General features: G+C 41.8%; 1 protein-coding gene across 2 annotated transcripts in view; it reads right to left on the bottom strand.

Moving 5' to 3' along the window:
* STK17B (serine/threonine kinase 17b) overlaps nt 1-23,553 on the bottom strand; it is a 38,589-nt gene extending 15,036 nt beyond the window's left edge. The window contains exons 1-5 of one of the 2 annotated variants that reach the window (XM_054972330.1): nt 23,370-23,553; nt 17,432-17,597; nt 7,270-7,482; nt 3,298-3,442; nt 1,460-1,586 (exon numbers count right to left, since the gene is read on the bottom strand). In XM_054972330.1, coding sequence (XP_054828305.1) covers nt 1,460-1,586; nt 3,298-3,442; nt 7,270-7,482; nt 17,432-17,553 — 607 coding nt within the window. In that variant the 5' untranslated portion in view covers nt 17,554-17,597; nt 23,370-23,553. Of the gene's footprint in view, nt 1-1,459; nt 1,587-3,297; nt 3,443-7,269; nt 7,483-17,431; nt 17,598-23,238; nt 23,322-23,369 lie in introns of those variants that run through there. The other variant, XM_054972331.1, reaches the window with a different exon arrangement.
* Between the last annotated feature and the right edge of the window lie 4,428 nt (nt 23,554-27,981).

Below are 27,981 nucleotides of genomic sequence, written 5' to 3'. Positions count from 1 at the left end.
AGATTAAAGTATTTTCCTCACATATTGGGTCTATATATATACACATCTGACAGTTGTTTAATGGATCACTGATACTACTTATAACACAAGGGTATAGGATTGAAATCAGGAAAGTTCTGTTTAACATTTAAAAGTACCCCGTTCATATGCTTCTTCCTGGTATGTCATTTCTACATATAGAGGAGCACAGGAGTTAACTGTTCCATCATGGCAGATCACAGGGCTCAAATACATTTGATGATGGGAGCTCCATGAACAGAGCTTCCAGAATTCTCCTCCCCCTGCTAAAAATCCCATGTAAGGGGACTCAATTGAGGTTGAGACCATGGCACAAGGGGAGGGGTACAAAGCCTCCCCCCATGCCGTTTTGTGATCTGAAATAGCAGCTCCCTGGGCCACTTCCCCTGTTGGAGCAAACATACAAGTACTGAGGAAGGTACTTGTATGTTTTCCCCAAGAGGCAAACAGCAGCAACCCGGGGCCCTTCCAGATTATGAAAATCAGAGGAATGAAAAAGGCATAGCCCCCCTCCGTAACAATCCAGATCAGAATTGGGGCCTCATATAGTTTTAAGGGAAAACCATGTCCGGAGCTCTGTTTACAGAACTCTGTGTGTTAAATGCACTTGAGACTAGAGAGTCTTGTACACACTGGAGGCAGTGCGTAAATGGCCCTTGATCCGTTCCTCCCTGCAATCACCACCAACATTAAACACATTTAAAATCACAGTGAATAGAGGGGGGTGGGCATGGATGCACCAGTCCCACCTCTTCACCCACGGGAGACTGCCATCCTGAAAGCACAGTATCAACGCACACAAACTGACTGAACACAGACTCCATCCCCATGATTGAGGATCTTGTCTTTTGAATGATGAACTAGTGTTAGGATAACAAACCTCTGAAATCTGCATCATGATAGCATATCATTGGCTTTTAAGAAATATAGGTATTAGTAAGTGCATCTCTCTCAGCAGACAGAAGTTTCAAACTCAGCCTTCTGTATAATCCCTGCCGTAACTGCTGGGCAGCAGTGGACTGTGACAGTGAGAGTGGTAATGAGACAGAGAAGCTTTCCATGTTCTCTCATGATGATGAATGCTGTCACAGTAACATTTGTATATATATCATCATGAAAATAAATACTGTGTCCTAATGCAATTGCTCTGTGCTCTTTTGTTACCCACCTTGTACATGCTAATGGACAAGCACCATATGTTTAATACAATAAATGTACAGATATAATAGTCTCCATTTACATTCTGGAAGCCAGGATACTTTTATCACTTGAAAATCATACATCTATAACTGAGGAGGTCCAGGTTTCCTGACGAGGCTTCCTCCCGGCCTCAGTCACAAGGCAACAAAGGGATTTCTTCCATGAGCCTAACAAGTGTTGCGCCAGGAGTTATTTATCCATATGTGAAAATTCAAAGGAAAGCACACAGGCAGAGGCATACCTTGGTATTCAGGCGTTCCAATAATTTCGCAAAGTTCAGTGCAATTGCCAATCTTCCGAGAAATACCAAAATCAACTATTTTTATATCACCAAGTGGACATATACTACTCAACAAAATATTCTGGGGCTATGAGGGAGAAACAAAAATGTTACAGTATTTTAAAGGAGGACACAGTAATATCTGCAAGTGATATGAACTACAATTATTCTTCAGAAGTATTGGTAGCCCACTTACACTAATATAGTCCTACTCAAACAGCATATTTATCACTACCAGTGTAGCAGGTGGCAAGTGAATTTATTCCTTAATAACAATTATATTCATTGCCATACAAGTATCAAGGCATGTAGAATTTTTTAATTTTTATGATCTAATAATCATAATTCCCCCTTGTGAGGGAAATTAATTAGGATTATAAGAAATGTACTATTGAATCCTAACCAAACACCACTACCTCCCACACGCACTCTGAACTCTTTATGCTGTGAATGGACAGAACCTCCAATAACTTGTGGTATCCTGAAACAAGGATTAAATTAGGATTTGTAAATGTGGAATTTTCCCATATGCTGTGCAAAAAAAAGGTTAAAAGAGACCCATCGTATCATATCATATCATATCATATATCATGTCTAGGAGGTGCAACTTTCTGCTCTGCAGTCAGCACTAAGGGGCATTTGGGCTAGACTTCTGAAGTTCAGGACTAGTCAAGTTAATCTTGCCTCAAACTCAGTCTTCAATTATTTTGCCGTGGCTGGGCATGAGAAGAGATGACCCAATTAGTAGTTCCCCAGGATTCTTTGTGGAGTCCTCAACTTGTAAATATTTTAAAGAGCTTTTTAGAAGCTGCACATAATCAAAGCATGCATAACTTCAACACACACACATACTCATGCCAAGGGTTCCTTGTTTGGGCCAGTTCATTTCATGGCCTCTTTGGACACTATGGGTCCCAGGCAGACTTTGATGGATCTGATTCATGAAAAAGTACATATACTAGACTTTTTTATACCAAGCCTGGTGTTGGTTTGGTTTGAAGGATGGAAGCTGGACCGCAATTCATGTTATAATCTTTGGTAGTCTATTGTATAGTATTTGGTGTACAGAACCAGGGTCATATAGCAGTTAAAGTGTCTGAACAGATTCTGGAAGATCCAGGTTTGAATCCCCAACTTGCCATGGAAGCTTGCTGGATGACCTTGGGCCAGACATGACACACACTCAGCCTAACCAACCACACAGGACTGTTGCGAGGATAAGATGGAGAAGAGATTGATGTAAGCTGCTCTGCATCCCCATTAGGGAGTAAGGCAGAGTGTAAATGTACATAAATAAAAATATAAAGATTTTTTCAAACTTTCTCTACTCTCAAGCTACAATACTGTATCATGAACAGGAGGGAAGGAATGTCTATGAGAATAGCATAATTTTTAGTTTCACAAATATATGGCAAGAATTTTTATTGCAGATTCAGACACTGTCCTAAGTATCATTCCTCCTATTCGTAGCGTCCTGCAGGGAAGAGGCCCCTGGTATCAAAATAGGGAAAGCGACCTGTCGGTTGAGGACGGGGTAGCATTCAGCGACAATTTGATCAAAGTACTTTATTCACTGAGGATAGCTGTATACAGAATGATATCCAATTTGATTTTGCATATGTGACTGTAACAATTACAAATGTCACAAAAGTACTGTTATAATAAATCACATCTTAGCTGACCTTGAGCTTTAACCAGTTATGCCGAGCTCCTCTGTTGTTTCCCCCCTCCCTTTAAAAAGAGTTTTGATACAAGATTAGGCATAAAATTAGTATTTAAACATTCATACACAATATTACCTTTAAATCAAGATGCACAATATTGTTCTGGTGCAGGTGACAAACACCTTCAAGAATTTGTCGTATAAGCCTAATTATATCAGTTTCATATATAGTTTCTTCTAGGTCAGGGAGACATAAGTTAAAAATTTCTCCTCCAGCAGCACTGAAAAGTTAAGCAAAAAGATTTTAAACATTATTTTAAACAGGAAGGTCTGGTTTCAGAGGTTTACCCTAACTGGGAACAGTTCTGTTGCCTTTATACCAGTGACTAAAATGTCATTATCTTAGATGAATGAAGGTAGAGATGGAAGAAAAAGTAAAAAAGGGGTTTTCTATTCCTCCACGGGGACAAAAGTACAAGAATGAAAAAAAAGTTCTGGGGAAAAGTGCCAGATGCAAAACCATATGCAAACTTTGCCCCCAGAAAGCCATTCATAGAGTCTTTGTAGACCTCCAACAGGCACCAGAAACCAAAGAAATAATGTTTAGTGGACACTAACATCTCAGCAGAGCATATTACTGATGTTGTAAAGGAAACAGATATTTTGAAGCCAACCAGGGTAACACTAAACAATGTTCTAGAAAAATAGTTTTATTTTGTGCACATTAAGATACCCTGCAGAAGGGAAAGTTTGCTAGAAAGTGTTCATCTAATTCTCTAACTGACTCAAGACATTTTGCCCTGGACCATCTTTTTTTTTTTTTTAATCTTTCAACTGTTATGAACTATTTATCTACCACAACTTTTCAAAAAATGATAAAAATGCAGCCCTTGTACTTTCTGGAACACATTTAAATTTTGGCACTCCAGTCACATACCTTCCCCAAAGCAGTCATATTTAACACACACTTTTGGAAACAAAATGAAGAATATGCCACAGCCACAGACATAACATTGCAGCAATAAATTGTGTCAATGTTTGCTTTTTTCAGTCACATCCATGGATCTCCCTGCATGCATGCATGCGTGCATGCACGCACAAATAGAGTTTCTGCACTCTCTCTTCCAACTGCAGTTCCTTATACCTAGGAGGAATGTGTGACCATGTGCACCTTGTCTGAGAAAAGATGCCTTTCAATAAGCAGGATCAAGTGCTGCTCCAGTCAAGCTTGCTCCCACATAGCGCAACAGATAAAGCCCCCTGTCTGACTATTGCAACACAACAACAGTGTGCTTATATACTGCTCTTCTAGACAGATTAGCACCCACTCAGAGTGGTGAACATAGTCAGTGTTATTATTATCCCTGCAAGTCAGTGTTATTATTATCCCCGCAGTACAACTGGGGAGCTGGGGCTGAGAGGAGTGGGTTACACAAGGCCACCTGCTGAACTCAGGCAGCAGGAGGATTTGAACCAGCAGAGTACTGACTTGCAACCCAACCACTCAACCATTATGCTACAGCACGATCAGCCTTGTGGAGGGGCAGTAAGTACATAACTTCAGTTTTCAGGGCTCTAAGTATCAATACAAAAGTAGCACCAGCCACATTGTTCCTTTGCAGGTACTACTCTAACAGTTGGAGGTTCCTCATACTCTGTATCCCATGAATGGGTACAAAGTGCCTTTCCTGAATCCCAAACATACTTGCATGAGCATCTCAAACAAAATTGACTCCTTTGCTCTCCTTTTCTGCTTTGGCTGGAGAGTTTGAACTGGGCTTGCAGCAGAAGGGGCCACACCTCACTACTAATCCAGATGTACAAAAATGTCACCAGAGTTTAGCTCCATGTAGAAACTCTTTGTGGTTTAGGGCGGGAGATGATAAAGAGAGCCCTGCTGCTTTTACTGGGAGTTCTTCCTTGCCACAAAGGACTGAAAAAGAAAAAGCTCCACAGAGCATCAGTGGTCAGTCCCACGCACAAAAACGCAGGATGACAACCTTCCAGGTAACTGCAGCCATAAGATTCATCATATTAAAAAGATAAATAGCCACAACAAAGGGCCTTCACATTTTTCAAGGGAGTCAAAGCTGTACATTCTGAAGATATTAAACTACCGCCAGTTCTCACAAGTATACAGCAAGGAGCAGCATTCTCCAGCTCAGCTGCCCTACCTATAATAGAGATAGATTGAAGTCACCTTCCTCTTTCACGCAGAATTAACCAGCGAGCCAGTTTATTGCGAGGCTCGAGCATTTCTGAGATCTTTGCCAAACACGAAAGGAAACAGACATCTCTCACTTTTTTCTTAGTAAGCCTTGTGAAGGAAGTGATTTTAAAGACCTACTGGAAATTGACTAAATCATAGCTTGTTTTACACTCAGAATGCAGAACAGTGTGTGTGTGCGTGCGTGCGTTTAAAGCAGCCACTGCACACACAGATAAGAAGCCAGAAAGTTTCAGGTATAACAAAAGTTATAAACCGTTTATCATGGACAAATGCGACAGAGTTAATGTTGAACTTATTAAGAATGGCAAAGGTGGAAATTACACAAGTGGAAGTGCTCAAAAGTGGCCAACATTGAATAACAAGAATATGGTATGTCACAGAACTGGTCAACTTGACATTTAAAAAAAGGTGTGAACAACAATGACTTAGAAGTAAGTAGACCATTCTTGATTTAAGACATCAATTCACATCAGTAAAGTTATTTTCAAAATAAAACTAGCTGTATCTGATCTTCAGTTATATTAAATCAATCTTCTGAAAGCAAATATAGTACTCTAACAAAAATACAAAAAGGAAAGGAGGGTAGCAGCAAAATAAATGAAAGCACTACATGTCTATGAGGGGGTCTATTAAATCTGTATGGCAGTTTTACTAAGAAAATCATTGGAATGCATAAGACGTAAGAGGAAAGCTACGCTTTAATTCACCGAAGTCTCTATTTTCAGCTGCAAAGAGCAGCACACAGCTTTTCACAGGGCTGAACTTCACCCAGAACCAAGTCAAAGAGGCATGTACCAGACAGTGGCAATTTTGGTGAACATTAGAAGATCAACCCCCAAAATAATTATTGAAAAACTCGGAACAGCCAAACGTACTTCTTCACAAAACATATAAATTAACTTGTAGAACTCACTGCCCCAGGTTGTAATGAAGGCCACTAGCTTACATGGCCTTAGAAGGGGGTAAGGTCCATCACTGACTATTAGCCATGATAACTAAACAGGAGACAAAACAGCCTGCAGATACCAGTGGAGAGACTGGAAAGAGGGGAGGCTTTTGCCTCACTGTATCTGCTGTGGTCCTTTGGGGGCCAATGTGGAAGAAAACAGACTACTGAACAGACCCAGCAGAGCTCTAAGTTTGATTCAAACAGTAAGATTGTCAACCTTTCTATAATAAAACAGCGGAATGTAGCAATGTCTTGCAACTGCGGAGTGAATAATGTGCTTGCCTACAGTCAGTCAAGATGGGGGAGGAATAATTAAAAGCCTTTGAAACAACCTCGGATATTCCTGATCACATAAGGTATGATAATTGAGAAAGTCTTGCATCTTGCACACACTCTCACTCTCTCCATAGCAGTTCAAGGAAAAGGAAATAGCTCATAAATCTTGCCCGGGATATCTCTTAATTGTTTTTGATAGCTATGTGAGCCATCTGGCACCACTAGTCTCCTGCAGCAATGAAGGCCAACGATGTCTAATACAGGTGAGCTAGATGATAATTTTCAGTTAAGGGACAGATGAGGAGAGGCTATACATATGATCTATTCTTTTAACTCTGCGTTCTTATAGCGATGCATTTTCCCTGTCATTTTTATGAGTCTAAACATTGATAGACAGAAGTACCATATGCTGCAGATTCATTTTTATAGTAACATGTAAAAAGCAAGTCATTTCTTGGGTTTACAATAAATGAGAACACACAGATCAATGATATTATAGTCACTGGTTAAGTCATGACAAAGGTCTGAATACTACAAAATCAAGGAAGTACTGAATACATAGTACCTAGCATTGTCTTTCTGGCTTTATCTAGTCAATAGAAGCAACAAAAACCCACATTAACTTTACCAAAGGTGACACAACATATACTTACTATTCCAGCACTAAGATGAATTCATTTGTTGTTTCATAGACTTCATGGAGATTTACTACGCGATCACTTGACTTCATTAGTTCTAGGACAGCAATTTCATGAAGAATTTCTGCTTTGCAGTCTTGGCCTCGTCTCCTCTTCTTCAGAAACTTAGCGGCAAATTCCTGGCCAGTAGATTTTGTAATACATTTTCTAACCACAGCAAATTTTCCTCTGCAATGGACAGAAGGAGCATTTATGAAGCATCGCATTGGTTATTTAATGTCAAACAAGTTCAAATTAGAAACAGATACAAAACCAGTAATATCTTTTTTTTAAAATAATTTTTTTATTTTAGTTAGTCATAACAATACAAAAAGGGATAAGCAATACAATACAGAACAGTTCAAAACACATATAACAAGAAATCAGCAATAACTTACAGTATTCAAAAGGAACTCTAATGATAGGATCAATAAACAGTTATTGAATGAATCTCAGCTTCAACAAAACCAGTAATATCTGATTGTTAATATTGTACCCGTGGCTCATTACAAGAAGAGCTGCACATTTTCTAGTTATTCACAGGTTTGCCTTCTCAATATTAACTAGGACTGCTATTTAGAAACCAAAAACAGCTTTTACACAATTGCCTTGAATGTTCCATTACTGGAATGATTCTCTTCCTTGCTTCTACTCTTCTCACAGACCTTAATCCCCTTCACCCTGCCCACATCACAAACAGAACAAGGCTTCTCCGGAAAGATCTTTTCTCCAGCTTGGCTTCCTTACTGCAGCACTTTTTTTAAAAAAAATGAGCATCGATTTCCATTCACTCTGCTTCTGACTTGGATCCAGACTACCATTTTGGTCAGCACAAGGAGGACTTCCACACATGGAGTGTGATTTTTCCGCCTGCCCTCCCCCTGCAGCAGCTCCTAGGGGGTTCCATCTCTCCCAGGAACAGGATTTCAGGGAGCATTTTGGGCAGGCAGAGGGGGAACGGGAGAAGGTGGGGAAATTGTGCTTTGCGGGTGGAAGTCCCTGCACCCTTGGAAAGACTTTGTCTTTGTGCTGAAGCAGCCTAAATTACAAGGAAATGAAATCATTGCATATTACCTTAGCACGTACCGTTTAGTCTGAATGCAGAACATGAGTTACATCATCTCAAAAATAAGGAAGAACTCTCCAAAGACTGCCATCTTAGGCTGCTTAAGTTAGGTTGCTTAAATCTCAGTGAAATATATGGAATTTAAGCAGCCTAACTGCAGACAGGATTGTAACCTTAGACACCCAATAAAACAAAGTCTACTATTTAGGAAATCATTTCTGAATTCAACACTTTCAATTAAGAAGGTCTGGCACGGAACAGCAAAGACTTAATGTTCAGACTTCATACTTCTTGTATGAATCAGAAAACAGGCAATAAAACTGCTAGTGATTAAGATGCTGACAATTGCCATTTTAAATATTGTGCAAAGGAAGATTATCTGCTACGCAGAATATAGTTCTGTATTTACATAGACTTTTTATCCCAGGATCTTAACATGCTGTAAAAGCATTTAATTAAGCTCACCCATCCTCTGATGGAGTCTTAATGCCAGCACCTTTCTTTTCTGTTTTAATACACAGCAGGTCAGCTCTTTATGCTTTAAAAGGCTTCCCATGAGAATGACAAGAAGTTTTTTCTTAGAAGTGCTCCAAGAAGAGATTTTTATCTAGAGAGAACAGACTGCCTTCAAAAATGGTTTTTTATGCACATTTTGCTGAAACACATGCTTACATTTTCAATGTGCATTATCTCCTCTTAGGCACCATATTCTGGAATACACTTTTAGTCTTCAACTGGAGGGTTGTGATTAGGCCTAGGGAACATTACACTACCGGGGTAATGCCTTTTTTCTTTACTTTCCTTCAACAAAAATTGTTAGGGTAATACAACTGAAAATCATCACACACAGTTTGGTGTGGAGGGGATTGAAATAGTGATGTGGTTTTCCCAGAAAATACAAACCAGAATCACGTCAAAACAGATAACAGTCTGATTTAGCATATTTATTTTGACTTGTGTTTAGTAAACAAAACTTTTAAAGTACCCCATGTTATGTTTATGTCTCAAAGGCAACAAATGTTTAAACTGAGGGGGGAAAGTGAAGTGTGGTCTTAGTACTGAATTCAAACAAATTCAAAGTTTTTTGTGGAAATTAATTTTACTGGAATACTACTTGTAAAAATTGAAAGACAATATAACATGTACCTACTCCCACCACCACACACATTAAAGTGACAGTGTGGTGCAGAGGTTACTGTGAGCTAAGCTACACAAGATGAATTACACAAAGACTCTCAAGTGAAGGGAGATGCAATATTATCCAGGAAGCATAGTTTGAATTTACCTCCCCAGAAGGTTTGTTGATTTCACCTCTCTACAGAGAAGGCAGAGATCACTCCTCACAGGGTTTGTCAATTTCCTCTTTGCCTCTGAAGGCTCTGTCAATTATTGACAAACCCTCTGAGGAGCAATCTCTGCAGGCTCTGTAGGGAGGTGAAATTAACAAACCCTCTGAGTCATAGATCTTCGCCAGCTCCATAGAGAGGTGAAATTCAAACTACGCTTCCCAGCTAACATTGTGTGTCCCTTCACTTGAGTGTCCTTGTGTAATTCATCTCATGTAGTTTAACTGTGTGTTGGATGGACTATGATCTGGGGAATGCAGGTTTGAATCTCCGCTCTGCCACAAAAGCTTGCTGGGTGACCTTGCTTCAGTCATACACTCTCAGCCTAGCCTACCTCATAGGGTTGGTGTTAAGAAAAAAGGACGAGAGGAGAATGATGTAAGCCACTTTGGGTCCCCCCTGGGGAAAAATGAAATTTTAAAAGTTTAAGAAAAAAATCCTAAGGGCTCTGAAAACTTAACATGCTAACAGAGTTACTCCAGTTTAAGCCCACTGAAATCAGTGGACTTAAATGAAAACAATTTTTCATAGGGTTGCGCTGTTATTTTAATACATCCAAAGAACTGTGCATGGCATGATAGGCCACGGTTGTTCAAATATCTATTTCAACAGAGTTTAATTTTTTCAAGTGCTGGAAAACATTCTACCCAGTATCTCTGAAAAAAGCTGTTGATAGGTATTTGTCCCGCAGCAGTCAATCAAAAGATTTGGGTGGTCTACATGAAGGGAAACAACACAAAGTCAGAAAAGGGAGAATATTTAACAGATTGTCCTATGCTGAAGGCTAGATTTCAAAATAAGTCCCAGACCTGGACAAGTGGAATAATGCCAAATTTTACTCGGAAGCAGGCCACCAGACAAAGTTTGAGGCTCACCAAAATTAAACATTACCACAATTAAAGCAGCATGGGTTTACATCTTCATAGCCTAAAGTCTTCACCTAAAAGACTAAACTTAACTGCTTGAGGAGTCATACAATGTTGCCTCCTCACCAGATATTTAGCTGTAAAAGCAAAAATGTATGTTGGCAAGCTAGTGTTTTTAGAAGAAAGCCACATACTGTTTAAAAACCAAAATGACCTCTCAGGAAGTAGAGAAAAATGTATTCTCTCAGCCAGGTAACAAATGCTTGAAAACCAGGATTTTGATTTCAGTATTGATGTTTACAAGAATGTCCAAAAATACAGCAGTGAAGGGTTTAATAAGAAACTTTAAGGCCCTTGAAGATACTGAAGTGAAAAAGTGTACTGTGCAGGCTTAAAACGTTTTTATACTTTACCTTTTTCACACTTTTGTGAACTCCTCCCTTACCATTATCTGTTAGGGTCTAAGTAAGTAAATAGTCTTAAGTTCCACATTTAAAACAATAACATTATACAAGTAAAATATTTCACATGACTTCTGTAAAGTAGAAAGGCAGCTAATAAATATTCTAAATTTTAAAAATTCAGAGATTAAGACGTTATGGACTACTTCTGGAAAGTACTTTAACCCAAGCCTCCAGAGATGAGAACCAACTATCACTAAGAATACTGTTCTACAATGGCACTGTAAATTTTAAAATCCAGCAAGCATCCTTTTTAGAGACAGCTCTGAGTGTGCAAACAGTGGCATTTCCACATGTAAACCTTATGATCTCCAAAACGACGATACTAAAGAATCACAACAAATTTACCACCACAGGAAATGCACACACACCCATACACATAACTTCTAAGAGTGAAAATCTATTTGGAAAGAGCCTATTGCAGTTAACTAACCTCTACACAAGTATATTGATGTGCAGTTCTTTCTTAAAAAAAGGCAGGAAGTTCATGTTTGCTTCCTCTTAAAATAATTCCTATTGAACCCCATCATATGGCATGTAGGAGAGATATGTTTCAACTGAACTGTAATGAAAAAAAGAGGCTTCATTCTGAAGCCAGCAACTGAATGATGCAAAGGAAAGGAAAGCAAGAAAATGACCCTAAGAAACATAGGAGAAATATTACAGGTAGTTTCAAATGACTTTCCTGCCAATGAAATTGTAGGGATAAAAGTGAGTGAGCCAAGTTCTGTACTCCTGAAGGACTCCGCATTTATGCTTGCCTCACCTTACATGCCACAAAGTTACTATGAGGAAGACTGCTGGCATTCTATAAAAAAAGAGAAAATATTTTATTTTTCTGAAAGCAGCCAAGCGTACACTGTTGCCACCTTTCTTGTAGTGCCTTCAACAATAGCCACTCATTTGACTTTTAAACTTAGTACAGAATCTGGTGCATTAAAGATCCTACTCCTTCCATAATTCAAGTCCAGTAGCACCTTACAGTAGGGGTCTGCAATCTAGTTCTGATCCAGTTAATTCTGGCTTTCCCAAATAAATCAGAGAATCTGGGATCTGACCCAGGGACCCGGATCCAGACCCCAGGATACATCCAAAGAAATTTAGGTAAATCAGGGAAATGTGGTTTCAGCCTCTGGCTGACTCCTTCCTGGGCTTCTCCCACCCCCACCCCCAAAAATCCCTGGGCAATGCTGATGCCTTGCTCCAAAAAACAGTAACTTAATGGCTTGTCTGGAGGTAGGATATGGGATCTGATACAAGTAAAAATATTGCTTGATGACCTGGTAAGTACTGGACAGGGAGGCTATCAAACATGCTGAATACTTCTGATTAGGTAAGTAGGAGAGGGGAGGTAGAGGAAGGTGTTGATGGAATTAAGCAAGGAGTTTTCTCAAGAAGCCTCATGATCTCTGCTGCTCTCTGGGGCATGGAGGGTGTCAGTCAGTCATTCTAGGGGTACTTGGGTTTCAAAAGGACGTCAGTTTGGTTCTGCTGGGCTTTCTCTAGGTTGAAGTTGCATTTGGGAATGTACCTTTGGCCACTGGCAGTCTTCTGCCTAAGAGCCTGCTTGGAAATGTTTCTCCCATAGGAAACAATGGAGAGTGCTTGGGGGCACCTTGTTCAGAACTGGACTCCAGGGTCCAATCTTCCTGAAACTTGTGGGGGGGGGGGGAACTGGGGGGGGTGGATTCAGATGACAGTCAGGAATAGGTTCTTCACAAATTAGTTGGAGTTTGCTTGAAAAATGACCTCCCTAGTCCTCCCAGATAGCACCCAAAGAGTTTCCCCCATAGGGAGTAATGGCCAAATAAATCTAGGATTCTCTAACCTGTCTTAAACAGATCAGAGAATCTTTCCAGGATTTCAGGAATCCCAGATCTTTTTGAGATCCTTGAACCCCGAGTGCGGATTTCCTGGAGTGTGTTTGTGTGTGCACACGCGCGGGGGCACTCCCCTACCTTAAAAACCAACAAGATTTCCAGAGTATAAACTGTTGAGAGTCAAAGCTACCTTCATCAGATAAATAAAATATTGAGCCACTAAAAAGGCAGTGCATATATATTTTAAAACAGACAGACAATGCCAATAGCAGTAAGAGGGAATGCCAAGAGCTGGATCACATATCTCAAGACAGCCTCAGCAAAAAAGAGTGAGCTGGAACCCAAGAGGTCCCCAGTTCAAATCTTTCGTCTGTCATGGATTCACTTGGACAAGCCACTCGCTTGCAGCTTCAGTCCCTTGTCTGTAATATAGGGTTAATAATGCTGAAATATTATAAGGATAACAAAATTATGTGTGTGAAACACTTTATTTAGTGACATAATCCCTTGCCTTATTACAAGAAATCTTGGAGTTGCTTGCACAAGGATCCTGAAAGATGAAGCACTAACAGTGAAATCCTAAGCAGAGTTACCTAAGTCTAACTCCACTGAAATCAATGGGCTTAGACTGGAGTAACTCTGCTTAGGATTTCACTATAAATATAGTAACTAAAAAGGTCCTACTTAAAAAAAAATTAGAAATTCTGCTGTACCTATTAAGCTTCTTGCCTTCTGGACCTATTCCTAAAAAACCTCTGCTCTTAGTTTGTGAGGTTTTGTTTCCAATCAGACTGACAATTTCCCTTCCCAAAAACTGGACTCCAACTGTTAAAACAGCTTTACTTCCTGAGAAGCTAGACCATCTATATACACTCCATGATATCACACCGTCTCCGTCAATAGTTATTAAGGGATTCACAAGCACAGTATAAGTTACAGTGTCAGACACTACTGACAAAATTAAAGTCAATTCTATATTTCAATAATGATTTTGTAATTTCACATCCAATCTTCCATTTATACTATAAACTGTATGCCTGTAACACACAACACTAGGAGTGTGCGATTCGGGTTTCCAATTTGTGAAAAATATCCGAATCAGACCTGATTCGCAAAGATTTGGGATTTCCGAAATGGCCCCAGCATACCCAGTCCATTTCGGAAACCCCGAATCAAAGATTCCCAAAGCAATTTGTATAGTTTCAGGAAGCTTCGGGTCAGCAGCACGGAATGGGGCATTTCAACCCCCAAATCAGCTGCTTGTCAGGAGTTTCCCTGGCAAGCGGCTGAGTCCAACCTGCGAGGTTGAAATGCCCCTTTTTGTGTCACTGAGCAGCAGCCTGGAAAGGAACATTTCAACCCCCGAATCAGCAGCTTATTGGGGGGTTCCCCAACAAGTGGCTGAGTCCAGCCTGCAGAAATCAGCGCAAACAGCACGGGGAGTGCTCTACACTTTATACCCCCTCCCTCCAGCTGACTAGCTCTAGTCAGCTGGAAGGGGAAGTTAAAGCGCCCTCTGTGCCTGCTTCGTCTGGTGTGAAGAGTGAGGGAATTCCCTTGCTCCTCTCACACTGGATGAAGCAGGCGCGCTAGCGGGGTAGGTAAAACTACCTTGCCGCCATGGCACTCACTCGTATACTGTGAGAGGAACGAGGGAATTCCCTCACCCCTCTTGCACTGGGCAAGTGGGTGCCACTGCGCTTGCTGCACCCGGTGTGAGAGGGGTGGGGAGATTCTCTCATTAGTATTGCATCGGGCAAGTGGGCGCTGCCGGGCTGCTCCACCAGGTGTGAGAGGAGTGAGGAGATTCTTTTGTCCCTCTTGCAGCAGGCCAGGAGGAGCTGCTGTGCTTGCTGCACCCGGTGCAAGTGGGGCAGGGAGATTCATCCCTCTTGCATTGGGCCAGGGGGTGCGCCAGTGTGCTTACTGCACCTGGTGTGAGGGGGCGTGGAGATTCTCTCTCCCCTCTTGTATTGGGCCAGCTGGTGCCGCCAGGCTGCTGTACCCTGAGCGAGACAGTCACGTAGATTCCCTCATTCCTCTCGCATCGAATGAAGGTAATAGCGGGGAGGTAGGCTTAAGCCTGCACCCTGCCACCGGGCACTCTGTTTCCCTGCTGCAGAAGGGGTCAGGGAATTCCCTGGCCCCTTCTACAGTAGACAAATGCAAAGATGGGGAGGTAGGCTTAAGTCTGCACCCTGCCGCCGGGAGCACTACGGAAAGAGCTAGTTTAAACTGGCCGTGCCCCTCATTCACTTGATTCCGGGGAGACGGGGAATTCCCCGTCTCCCAGGCATCAGTTGAAGAGGAGGCAGCGGCAGCGGGGCTAGTTTAAACTGGCCACACCACCACTCACTGACCGAATGCCGGGGAGATGGGGAATTCCCCCACCTCCGCTCCCATCGGGTGAAGAGGAAGCTGCGGGATGGAGAAACTTCGATACGCTCCAAATCTTTATGGAGCATATCGAAGTGGATCAATAAGCAATTTCCGAAGCAGTTTGAGACTTCGGAAATCACTTATTTATGACTCTTTTACGAAATAAAATTTCGTAATTTACAAAGCAAGAAAACGGAATCTTTTTTTGCTGCACACCCCCTACACAACACTTTTCATCACAGTCCTGAGATCCTCACATAGTGTACAGTTGTACTTGACATACAAGGTCAGAACAATTCACTGAAAGTTGCTTCTCTAGCATTGCCTAAACAATTTTTTCTCCATTACAACACTTACAATCACTAAGTGCACACACTTGCTTTTCACCACCTTTCTTATTAGCACAGGACCAATTCCCTCAGTTTCTGCTCCATCTACATAGTTCTCTCTTCACTATGCTATAACACTTTTAACATGTTGTTTTGCATCCATTTTCTAACAATGCTTCCATCTAGTAATTGATCTGAAACAACAGGTGATTCATGGGAACACCCCATACATTCCAGGGAGAAGTGTGTTGTAAATTAGTTACTTGGCTTTCTTATTTATTTCCTGCTCTTCTCCTCAGTGGGGATCCCAAGCGGCTTACAACATTGTTCTCCCTTCCTCCTCACAACAACAACCATGTGAAGTAGGATAGGTTGAGTGGGTGACAGGCCCAAGGGCACCCAGCAAGCTTTACAGCAAAGTGGGGAGTTGAACCCAAGTCTCCCAGATCCTACTCTAACACTCTTAACAATCACACCACACTGGCGTTCCAGTCCTTAATACCAAAGACAAATAAGATACCACTAGAGAATTCCCTTTGAATAATAATAATAATAATAATAATAAGTAGAAGAACAACAACAGCAACAACATTTGATTTATATACCGCCCTTTAGGACAACTTAACGCCCACTCAGATCGGTTTACAAAGTATGCCATTATTATCCCCCACAACAAAACACCCTGTGAGGTGGGCAGGGCTGAGAGAGCTCCAGAGAGCTGTGACTAGTCCAAGGTCACCCAGCTGGCTTTGAGTGGAGGAGTGGGGAATCAAACCTGGCTCTCCAGATTAGAGTCCCACGCTCTTAACCTCTACACGAAACTGGCTCTGGGAAAGAGAGAAAATTGTGAGGTTTTAAGACCTTTTCACGCATGCAAAATCCTATACTCATGATGTTTATTAATATGACAGCTACCACCATTTATGTTAGATATTAGTCATTTTAAAAATGTCAAGAAGTCACCCACTAACAAAATAGTCCTATGTACTCAATATTTCTATATAAAGAAACTGTAATATTGATTTTCTTTTCTCCAAGATCCTTTCCACTCACTTGGTGACTATGATAAAGAGACTGTTTCTGGCACACTCAACTTTCTACTGGTGCCCGCTTGCATTTGCAGAGGACATGGGGAGAGGAAACAGCATGTTTCTTACTTCACATTAGGCTTCTGAACCCCTCAAAAGGAGAGAGAATCTCTCCAACTATTTTCAGCCTCCACATCCAGTGCAGTGCAAAAGACTGACTCTTTTTTCCTCCTTTGTATGAACGCACCACAGAACTTAAGGGAAAGGCAACATCTCTTCTCTGTACAACACAAAATGAAATACATCCTGCCTCCTCTAAAGTATACTTCATTCTGGGCAACTCGAGACAGGTAGCCGCCGGAAAGGTTTGCTAATACCACAAGCCAATCATAGCTGTGGTCTCCTCGTTATAAACCAAGGCATGCATCACAGTAGTTATACTGATTATGATCAGATCATTTCCGAGCCTTACTTTGAAGCAACCAGATGCAAACTCCTCCCCAGCCCACCCTTAACTAAACAATAGTGACAAAAGCAAGAGCCTGGGAAAGAGCAAGAGGCAGGAGCTTGCAGGAAGTGGCTTTACTGGCTGCAGTTCAGCATGCCTGGCAAAACAGGAGCATGCCCAGAGCTATAATGGACTCCACTGCAATTATTCTGGACACTGCTCTCCTCAGGCATTATGCCCCCATCTCTTTTGTTGTTGAGCAGCCTGAGCTACTGCACTGAAAAACAGTGTTATTAGTCCAATTACTGAATACTGCATATTACAGATCTGGGTCTGCAAGAGAGATCACGTCAGACATAAATTAAAATCTACAGAAATCACTAGAAGATTCTTACCTTCCCAACTCTCTGGGCTCAACTTCATAAAAATTGTGGAAGTTATCCATCTTTATTTGCGTGTGAAGAGATGCAGGCAACAAGCCTGGAGGACTTTTGTTTTCCGATTTCCTCCTGGACATGGTTAATGCATGGGATAACTCCAATCCCAGTTACCAAGTTTCACCTGTCAAAGCAGTATTTATTTAAATAAGTACAGTGAAGTCCTAATTTATTGTCATTTCAGATCTTTAAGGCTTCAGTTGAGTACTTACTGACTCCCTTAAAAATGTATTTATATGCCACCTTTTTCACTGAGACTCAAGGTAGATTAGCAAATAGAAAAAACAATGCAGTCATACACATAAAACATCCAATGAACAATGCAACTGGAGTAAAATCACAGAATTAGTAGACAATGTAAACCACAGCTGCCTAGGCAAGGTAGAGTAGAATTACAGACGTAAAAAGGGAGTGAAGAGTGCCTTCAAGTCATAGCTGACTTATGGCAACCCCTGGTGGAGTTTTCATGGCAAGAGGCTAACAGAGGTGGTTCACCATTGCCTGCTTCTGCAGCCCTGATCTTTGTTGGAGGTCTCCCATCCAATTACTAACCAAGAATAACCCTGCTTAGCTTCTGAGATCAGGCTCACCTGGGCTATCTAGGTCAGGCAAAGGTAAAAGACAATGCAGTAAAAGCAAGATCACACCCAGAACAATCCTGTACCATTATAAAGGCACCTTCCTGGACTGTTCCATTATTTTGCATTTGTTTTGCAGAACAACATAAATGTGGGAGTCCTTCTGACCTCCTCAGCGGTGCATTTAACAATTTAAGTCTTTCAAAATGTTCCTTTTCAGATTTCAACACTTCTAAATACAGTGTTTATAAAGTGAGCAAAACTGAAGTCATGAGAATCGGGAATTAAAACAGACCACAATAAAGCCATTCCACAGAATTTTTATTGGGGGGGAAATGTAACACGTCATGGAAATGGTAGATATAATTCTCCAGAGAGATTTTTGAAAAGTTTAAATGTAAAATTGTTAGTCTTTTAGCTAATATACATAACCATGCACTAATAATGTAAGTCAGTTGGCTAAAAGCACCGGCTAAAGGGAAAACATCAGGGGTGAAGGGTATAGTGTCTAAGAAGTTACAGACAAGCTAGTCACGCTAGGCACGTAAGAGGAAAAACCTTTGTAAGGCTATACATTTTGAACATAACAGAATAAGCAGCCCAATTACAGACTATTCAATATGTATACAGGCCAGTTGTACCAAAATACATTGCTATACTCCACCACTGCACTGGGGGTCTTGTGTGATCTTATTTTGGCATAACTTGAAGAGCTAGAAAAGCTTGTAAAATGAGTCTGGCAAGAGAAAGTAGCAGGAAACAGAAGAAGCATGTATATTATAAGCAATGACAGTTCTACTGAGGGGTGCATCTCTCTTTAGAGGCTTAAAGGTTGCTAACATTCAGTCAACCATTGCCTCAAAGCAAATCGATCAGATGTCTTCAGGCACATCCTAAGCATAACATGTCTAGCAGCACAGGCCATCTGCCTTTTCTCCTCTGCATTCATTTCATAAAATGAAAATAGGTCTACTATGTCTGTTAAGCTGTATAAAAATAGCTGCACATTTATTTTGAAGTTGTCAGATATGATTAAACTTCAATATTACTGCAGATCTACCGTAAACCTTTCTAGGGAAAAGAAGAAGTCCTGCATTGACGTCTTAAGCCTGTATCTTGTAAGAATCTGCTATGACTCATACTTTATGACACATTCAAATCAATTGTGTGACATGTTCCGAGACATAGGTGCTCTTAAGTGAACTACTGTCATTCAAGAAATTATCCATAGCATATAGTAAACAGAAATGCTTTAAAGCAGTTTTGGATTTTTAAAAAAAAATCAGATAAGGAGTTATACAGCAGGGAGAAATACGAACTAAAGTCAAGGTATCACCTAACAGTCTACTTTAAATAGCTGAATGTCGATTGTATTTGTCTCCATGTGACAGCTTTAGTGAGTGCCTTTTTTTTAAATTTACTTACTTTGGAAAGGGTCGTGCTTAATGTGCTGGGTCTCAACACGCTTTGGAAGTCACTGAGTTTCATCTGGATGCCCACCCCCCACATCTTAAACGCAAGAGAGTAGGCTGCCATGACTGTTCACAGATGGAAAGAGGTAACTTCGAGACATGGACATTCAGCTGTTTAAAGTAGACTGTTAGGTGATACTTTGACTTTAGTTCATTTTTCCCCTGCTATACAATTCCTTATCTAATTTTTTTTAACAAATCCAAAACTGCTTTGCCACTTTTTGCTACCCAGAGCTGAATCTTAGAACTGACAACAGGTTTCATGGCTAGATCTCGCCTACATTTTTTCAATGGGCTTAGACTGGAGTAACTCTGTTTAGGATTGCACTGTAAATCATATACAGGCTCAAGCTAAAAGTATCATGTTTAAAACTACATCCACTGATACATACTGACTCATAAAATGTATGGGAAGCCATTCTGCCTCTTGAAGAACATAATGAAAGCTACATGGCACCTTGACCTTCAAAGTGAGTTTACAAAAGCCTCTTGCTTGAACTTTATTAATTGCTGGAGTTTGGAAGACAAGATTTCTTAAATTACTCAGGTTGATACATGCTGTACTACACTAGCACTAAACATCTACACACAAACTTACAAAGGTTTTTAAATAAAGACAGTAACATAATACTAAATGTTAACTGAAAATACATTGGATAGATATGAAGCTAATAAAAAAAACTGATGCTTTTCCTTGTGGCTCAAGGCAGCTTACAAGTCATTAACTAGAAACATAATTTAAGAGCAACAAAATAAAAAAACCCAATAACCCCCTTCTTCCCCTAGGAGATATCTGCAGATGATATCTCACTGAAAGCCCTGGCACCTCGAAAAAGTGTTTTATGACTCCAGAGGAAAAAGACAACTAAAGAAGGCTGGTATTAGGATTTAATGGCCCACAAGTGACAACAGAGATTCTACTTTGTGACAGTAAGAACTTGGGTCAATCAGAACGGTTCATAGATAATAATTAGGAACCATAACATGATCAAAGTATCAAGTTAAATCCAAAATCCTGCTCGAACTGGATTCTAACTAGTCCAGATTTTACCAGACACTTCACACATTACCGGTTATTTCTCTCCAAACATGCATTTAGTGCATTTTTATCCCATCCTTCCAGCAAGCTGCTCAAAGTAATGTATACCGTTCTCCCCTCCTTCATTCTATTCTCACAAGCACCCTGCAAGGTAGGTCTTCCGCATATTACTAGAAATCCTTTTTTTCTATAGCCTAGAACCCACATAGTGTACATTTCTTTTCTCTTTCCTCCCCAAACAGCCCGCATGCAAACCACATCCATCAAACCAAGTTCCTGCTTCACATTCTATCATTAAGAGAAATGGTATCTTAGCTATTAGGAGCAGGACCTTTATAGAGGTGGTCCCAAGGTGGTGGTGAATCTCCCTGGCACCAGACCTGCCACTGTAATAGAGTGGTGCAGCTCTTGGGTTGCTTTTAAGAGCTCCAGCTATAAAGCCAGCACAGTGTAGTGGTTTACATTGTAAGAGTAGGATCTGCGGCACCCAAGTTTAAATCTCCATTTTGCTATAGAAGCTTGCTGGATGACTTTGGGCCACACACTCTTGGCCTAACCTACCTACCTCACAGGGTTGTTGCAAGGATAAAACAAAGGAGAACAATGTAAGCCACTTTGGGTTCCCATTGAGAAGAAAGGCAGGATATAAGTGAAGTAAAAATTACATTTAAAAAATAACTTATTCCATTGAATAACTGGACTGTCTGTTTAACTGCTGTGATATAAACTGAGCAAATCAGCAGTCAGAGGATGTCCTGTTCTGTGCTCTAATTGTTCTTAGGATATTTTCTTCATTGTGCGGCACTTTGCTCTTGTGGAAAAGCAACTTGAACAACATTTTAAACAAATACATTTAACTGGAGATGCCAGAGATTCCACGAAGTACAGGGCTTTGAGTTAAAAGCATACGTGCTGTCTCTCTCACTTGATCTGCGTGATCTGAGACATCCAAACAATGTGAATAAGCCCTAAACTAATTTAGCAGTAATGAATTCCATAACTATAAAATGTTATCTATGAATTGTTCATGTAAAGCATATGCCAATAAAAAAAAATCCAATTAAGTCTTGCAAACTAGTACTTGCTGTCTGTCATACTCCTAAACTGATAGGATGCTAGGAAAAGAAATAAAAGCAAGAATATGGGGGCAAAAGAAGGCCGCAAAGATCTGAACATAAAGAAATGAAACACTGCAGAAGAACTAAACCTTTATCCACCTTTATGCTAACTGCATAACAGACACATGGGGGCAAGGAAGAAGCAAAAGATGAGGCTCCCAACCTTAGATGGGAAAGCCCCTTCAAATCCAAAAAGTGGAGAATGCCTTAAGGGCTGTTCTCTTGCCATGAGTATAACAACTTTTTGTAGACATGTGACACATAAACATGACTGCCAACCATTATTTCAAGACGTGTGACATAAGAAGACCGCAGTGTTTATTAGTCACTTCATATGTATTTTTACTTACATGCCCTATATGCAAGGTGACTTTTTTTTTCTGCAAGAGCACCTACACACAGGAGGTACACCTGGCCACAGGTCAGGACCAAAAACAGGATTGCAACTCTCTTGCAGCTGGGCCACAAGTAAGGAAGGAAGTGGGTGAACTGAGAGGAGAGGCTCCAAGAGCCTCCGTCACAAAGTTGAGTTTGCACATAACATGCAATACAGCCATATATTTCAGCCCCATGTTCAATAATGCAATATGGTTATAAACACTAAGATATTAAAAACAAACTTGGTTTAATGTCAATGGATGTGAATCTTGCACCAGTGGGGGGGGAGGGGTGGATAAGAGAATTATTTTGCAAGCAGTTTCCTGAAAGCGAGAGCAGAATTTAGAAGCTGGTGCTTCGCTTGGGGGCCTCGAGGCAGCCACTCTCTCAACTATCTCATAAAGTTCTTGTAAGGATACAATGGAGGAAGGGAGAACTCTCTACACTGCTCCTGAGTTCCTTGAAGGAAGGGCAAGATAAAAATAGTCAAGACGGGTAAGATTCAGAAAAGTCTGAGAACTAATCAAAAGAAAGCACAGACATATCATATTGGCGTGTTGCAGAATGAAAGGCAAACTGACTTACTGGGCAACTCACAAAAGCCAACCGATGTATTTATTCATACAGAAAACTTGGGTTTTCCCCCCACCAAATATGCCATCAAAAAGCAGGAGGGGGGGTCGTCATCTTACATGAACATACAAATCACAGTTACGTTCAGTGGTAACCTTTTGACGTGTATAACATTTTAAAGAGGAAGATCATCTTCGATTCAAACTCGACTTCCTTTCCGGTAAATAAGGTAGCTTTCCACCACCACCCCCGCCAAGCACGGCTTCGATCCCTCTCTCGCTCTTTGTTTCCTCTCCTCCCCGCAAGGATCTCCAGCCTCCCAGCCTCACCATCACTTAGCAACTCTGGGTTGGGAAATTCCTGGAGATCTGGGCAGAGCAGGGCTTGGTGACGGGAGGGATCTCACAAGGGAATAACGCCTACAGAATCCCCCTTCCAAAGCAGCCGTTTCCTCCAAGGGAACGGATCTCAGCAGTCATTCCGGGAACTCTCCAGCCCCACCGGGAGGCTAGCAACCACACCAACACCAACCCTGCGAGGCAGGCCGGGAGAAAGCGAGGGGGGGCTGGAACCGGGATCTCCCACCCGCCTCGTCCTCGGTTCTCACCCCTGCTGCCTTTTCCACAGAAGCGACGGGGCTGGGCGAGGAGGCTGCCTCCGAGGCCTCCAGGAGGCACTCTTTTCCCTCCGGGGCCGAGAAAGAGGCCGCCGCCGTCCTCCGCCCGCCCCGGCACTCACTCGCTTGCTCGCTCGCTCAGCCTCCCGGCTCCGTTCAGACGCGCGGCGACCCTTTTCCTCCACTCCCTTCCGAAGCCGGGGCGTCTTTCCCCCTCAGGGCGGCCGGGCGCCCAACCCACGCGCCGGTCTTCCTCTCGCCCAGCCGGCCCCGACGGCAAACCGCCGCTCCTCCGCGCGCCCGCTCGCGTCACCCCCTCACGGCTGCCGTTTGAAAAACCGCGACGCCGGTTGGTGCGGCGCTGGCAGCGCCGGCTGCTCGGCTCCGCCCCTCATATCGTCGCCTGACCAATCCCCACCAAGCCGCGGTCGTGGGAGGCGGGAAGAGAGAGGGGGAGAAGACCGTCCACTTTTCTACCCCCCTCTTCCTTTTTTATTGGCTTCCTTCAGAAGAGTGACAGATCCTCAGCCAATCATTTCTACGAAATGAAAACTACGGCGTGGGGAGGGCTTGCCGTAGCACAATTTCAGCCAATCGTTGGTAAGAAAAAGGGCGGGGGCGGGAGAAGGAGGGGAGCTGCGTGTGGTCGAAGCTGTCAAGAAATAGAAAGGAAGTGGCTAGGGGGCGGAGCCAAGAAGTTGAGGTAAAATGATAGGGGTAGACAAGGCGAAAGAAGGAGGAGCTGAGTTAGTCGGTTGAGGGTTTAAAAAGTCCTATGGACGGTTCCCAGCATAATAATAATAAAATAAAAATAAAATGCGAAGCGCTGAGCCCGGCTTACTGGGCCTGAGTACCGTTTAAAAACACAAAGCCCTCAAAACTTTAACCGTATTTATTCTGTTGTAATTCCCTATTGTGGTGGCACCTTTAACCAATTTTATTGTAGCATAAGCTTTCGAGAATCAAGTTCTCTTCGTCAGATGCATGATCCATGTTTTCTTCGTCAGATGCATGTTTGGATCAAGTTCTCTTCGTCAGATGCATGTTTGGATCATGCATCTGACGAAGAGAACTTGATTCTCGAAAGCGTATGCTACAATAAAATTGGTTAGTCTTAAAGGTGCTACTGGACTCTTTTTGATTTTGCTACCACAGACTAACCGTGCTAACTCCTCTGCACCTATTGTGGTGAGTCGCCTCAGAAGCACAAAGGAGACGGCAAAATGCTTGCGACAGACATATATATATATATTTATTTGTGTTATTGACTATACTAATCTCGCACTAAAATCCACCTTGAGTCTCAGTGACAAAGGTGAACTATAAATGACATAAATAAATTTATTTTACTTCATTTATATCCCTTCTTTCTCCCCAGTGGGGATCTAAAGCCGTTTACATCATTCTTCATTTTTTCCCCTCACAACAACCTTGTAGGTTAGGCTGGACCAAGGTCACACAGTGAGTTTCCATGGCAGAATGGAGATTTGACACTAAACAAAGGAGGAAATTCCCAAGAGACCACTAATACAATAATGAAGATTGTCTCAGTATAAATAAATACAATGTATAGGTCAAACCAAGTGCAGCAGTATTTTGACTCAGAGAAAATGGCATAGAGAATCACCTTTGCCTCACACAAAAAGACCAGGAATAATGGAGCAATAGAATTCTTGGCTTGAAAAAGCAACTGCGAAACGCGCTAAAGAGCTGGCACACCCGTTGCCAACTGCCCAGGAGATTTGGGGATTTTTCCTCCTGGAGCATACTCACCCATCATTGGATATCAGCAGAAATCCTGCCTAAAACCAGAAAAACATATCAAAGAGATAATTATTGAAATCAACAGATGATTGATACTTATCTGAAAGGGACATTGTGATAATTGACTAGTAATGTGATTTCTCCACAGGCTCTGGTGGATATGAACAAACCATTGCTCAATTGTAGTAGAAAGATATTTACATTATTACATATGTTTTGACCAAAATATTGCTACACTTGGTTTGACCTATAAATGGTATTTATTTATACTGAGACAATCTTCATTATTGTATTAGTGGTCTCTTAGGAATTTCCTCCTTTGTTTAGTGTGTATTGGAGACCACTTTCCCTCATTGTTATTATACCAGAGTGGAGATTTGAACCTGGGTCTCCTAGATCCTAGTTGAACACTCTAACCACTACATTACACCCATCATCCAGAAGGGCAGCACTGGTGGTTTGTTGCAAGAGAAAGAAACATAACACAAGGAGACACCTTAAGTACTTGAGGTGCCATATGAGAAGAAAAAGCTCAGAGGTGCTAGATATTAAAAACCACGTCAGGTGTGAAGAGTTTAACTGGTGTGGTGTCTTGGGAACTTGAGGAGAGCAGCGTACAACAATCAAAGCCGACAGGCTTGGGCTTGAACCCTGTCTGCTTTCTCAGTAAATGACTTACACACCATAGGGCAATTCCCTACAATTATAAATCTCATAGCTGCTGCTCATTAGCATACCATGCGCAGCAAAAGAGTTGCTCAGAGGTGGCGCCTGATAGGGAGAAAAACGGACAATTATTCATTTTCTTAATTAAAGACTTGGAGGGAGAAAATCCCAAACTGAACAAGCTAAAATTAAACATGCAATCAAAAGTAACGTACCTAAAATGTGAAGTGAGGAGGTTTCTGGAGTAGCACATAATAATGGTGGCATAGTGGGGTTTTTTGCAGTCCTAGAAAAGCAGTAAATAAGACAACCTGAAAGAATACTTTATCTTCTGTTGGACATATTTGTACATTTTACACAGACCTGATTAAGATATAGAGTCTGACCTTATTTATTCAGAAATAAAACCCACTGATCTCAATTGAACTTTCTCCCAAGTAAATTTGTTTACGGACACAGCCTAGGAAGAGAATTAATACACCCCTCCAACAACAGCATATAAAGACTTAGGCTACAAATCTGCTCCTCACTCTGCAAAATTGCTGATATACATCCATTGCTGACACCAAGGTATTTCAATTTTTAAACTTTAAAAGTATTATAGGTAAGGTTGCCAACTCTGGCTTGGGAAACTGCTGGAAATTTGGGGATGGAGTCTGGAGGGAGGGGTTTAAGGAGGGTTGGGACCTCAGTGAGATATAATGCCATGAAGTCAACCCACTGAAACTCATTTTCTCCAGGGGAACTCATCTCTGTAGTCTGGAGGTCAATAGCAATTCCATGCTATCTCCAGCCCCCATCTGGAGATTGGCAACTCTAATTGTAGGAAATATGTTAAAAGCTTTTTGTTAATGATATGAACAGCATGGGGATGAATTCCATTCTTGAATCTGTTTACCTGGCCCCAGGGCTTTTTTCCCAGAAGTGACGTCATTGAGCACGGGATCCCCCCCCCATAGGCCAGCTGGCATTTAAAGGGCCCTTTCCCTGCCCTCTTCATGCCAGGAATAACATAATTCCCAGTGCGATGTGGAAGCAACAGGTCCTGCAAGGGGCTGATTTGATAAAAGCTGGCTCCCAATCTATTGTTTGGGCTTCCCAGTGCACACCCATCCAAACCCCCACCCCCCAGTTTCAAACCCTGGGGGCCTGACATCCCCAGTCCCTCCTGAAAGTCTAAGCCGTACCCTCAAATATCCAAGAATTTCGCAACTCTGAGTTGGCAACCCTAGACTGACTTCATGAGTTATTACGTCTGACGAATTCCATAACAAACCTTGTATGAATTGAAGTTGTACTCAGCTGCATGATGCAACAATATCTACATATATTTAAGTATATGTGTATGAGAAAGTGTATACCTGAATGTTTCATGTGAATGAATGGGAAGGTGTGTGTCATGTATACATGATGAGGGATGAGAGAGTTGTGGCATTTATATACTGGAGAAGGATAGGATTGCCAAGCCCAGGATGAGAAAGAAGCTGAACTCTTGATCACATTGTGACTTGACTAGTAATCTGCGGCCGTTGGCTTAGTTCCATGAGTGATCTGCTCTGAACGGGTTTTGAGCTCTTTGTCAAGTATTCTCTGATTGCCTTTTAGAACAGAGATTCTCCTTCTCAGTACTGCTTGTCTCTGGAATAGGTAAATGTTTTCTAGAACGTCTTCTTCTAAAGCCTTAATTCCTTAATAATACGCTGCGTATAGGTGCAGATTTGGAGTGTAGACTGTAGGTTGGGCTCATCTGCTTGGGTTGTGCACTTTCAGCTCTGGCTGTGTCTTTGTGCTTGGATTGTCTGGATTGTGTTAGGCTGAACTGTGTTGACCTGATATCCTAAGTGCTTGGTTGGAGGATACTTGTAAACACCGGCTGCAGTGTTACTAAGAAGTGTTTTCTCTGGCTTTCCCCTGAGGGTCGAGCTATAAGTGACGAATGACACTTGCCTGGCAAGTGAACAGACTCACGAGTATTCCTCCCTGTTCACTTGCCCTCCACTTGCGCTCCACTTGATCACGTAGTGCACATGAACAGGGAGGAAGAGCAGAACCACAAGTGACAAAAGGCACAGATTGGACACTTGTCTGCTTCCCTCAAGTTTTGATGGGAAATGTAGGCATCCTGGTCTCGCAGCTTGGCTCTCCGACTGCTGTCCAATGGACTTTTCAACTGTCACTTGTCCAACATTCCGCCAAGCTGCCTACATTTCCCATCAAAACTTGAGGGAAGCTGGCAAGTGTCCAATCTGTGCCTTTTGTCACTTGTGGTTCTGCTCTAATACATGTGAGTCTGTTCACTTGCCA

Source organism: Eublepharis macularius, chromosome 2, assembly GCF_028583425.1.
Source record: "Eublepharis macularius isolate TG4126 chromosome 2, MPM_Emac_v1.0, whole genome shotgun sequence".
NCBI lineage: Eukaryota > Metazoa > Chordata > Lepidosauria > Squamata > Eublepharidae > Eublepharis > Eublepharis macularius.
This window is presented reverse-complemented; position numbering and strand designations above follow the sequence as displayed.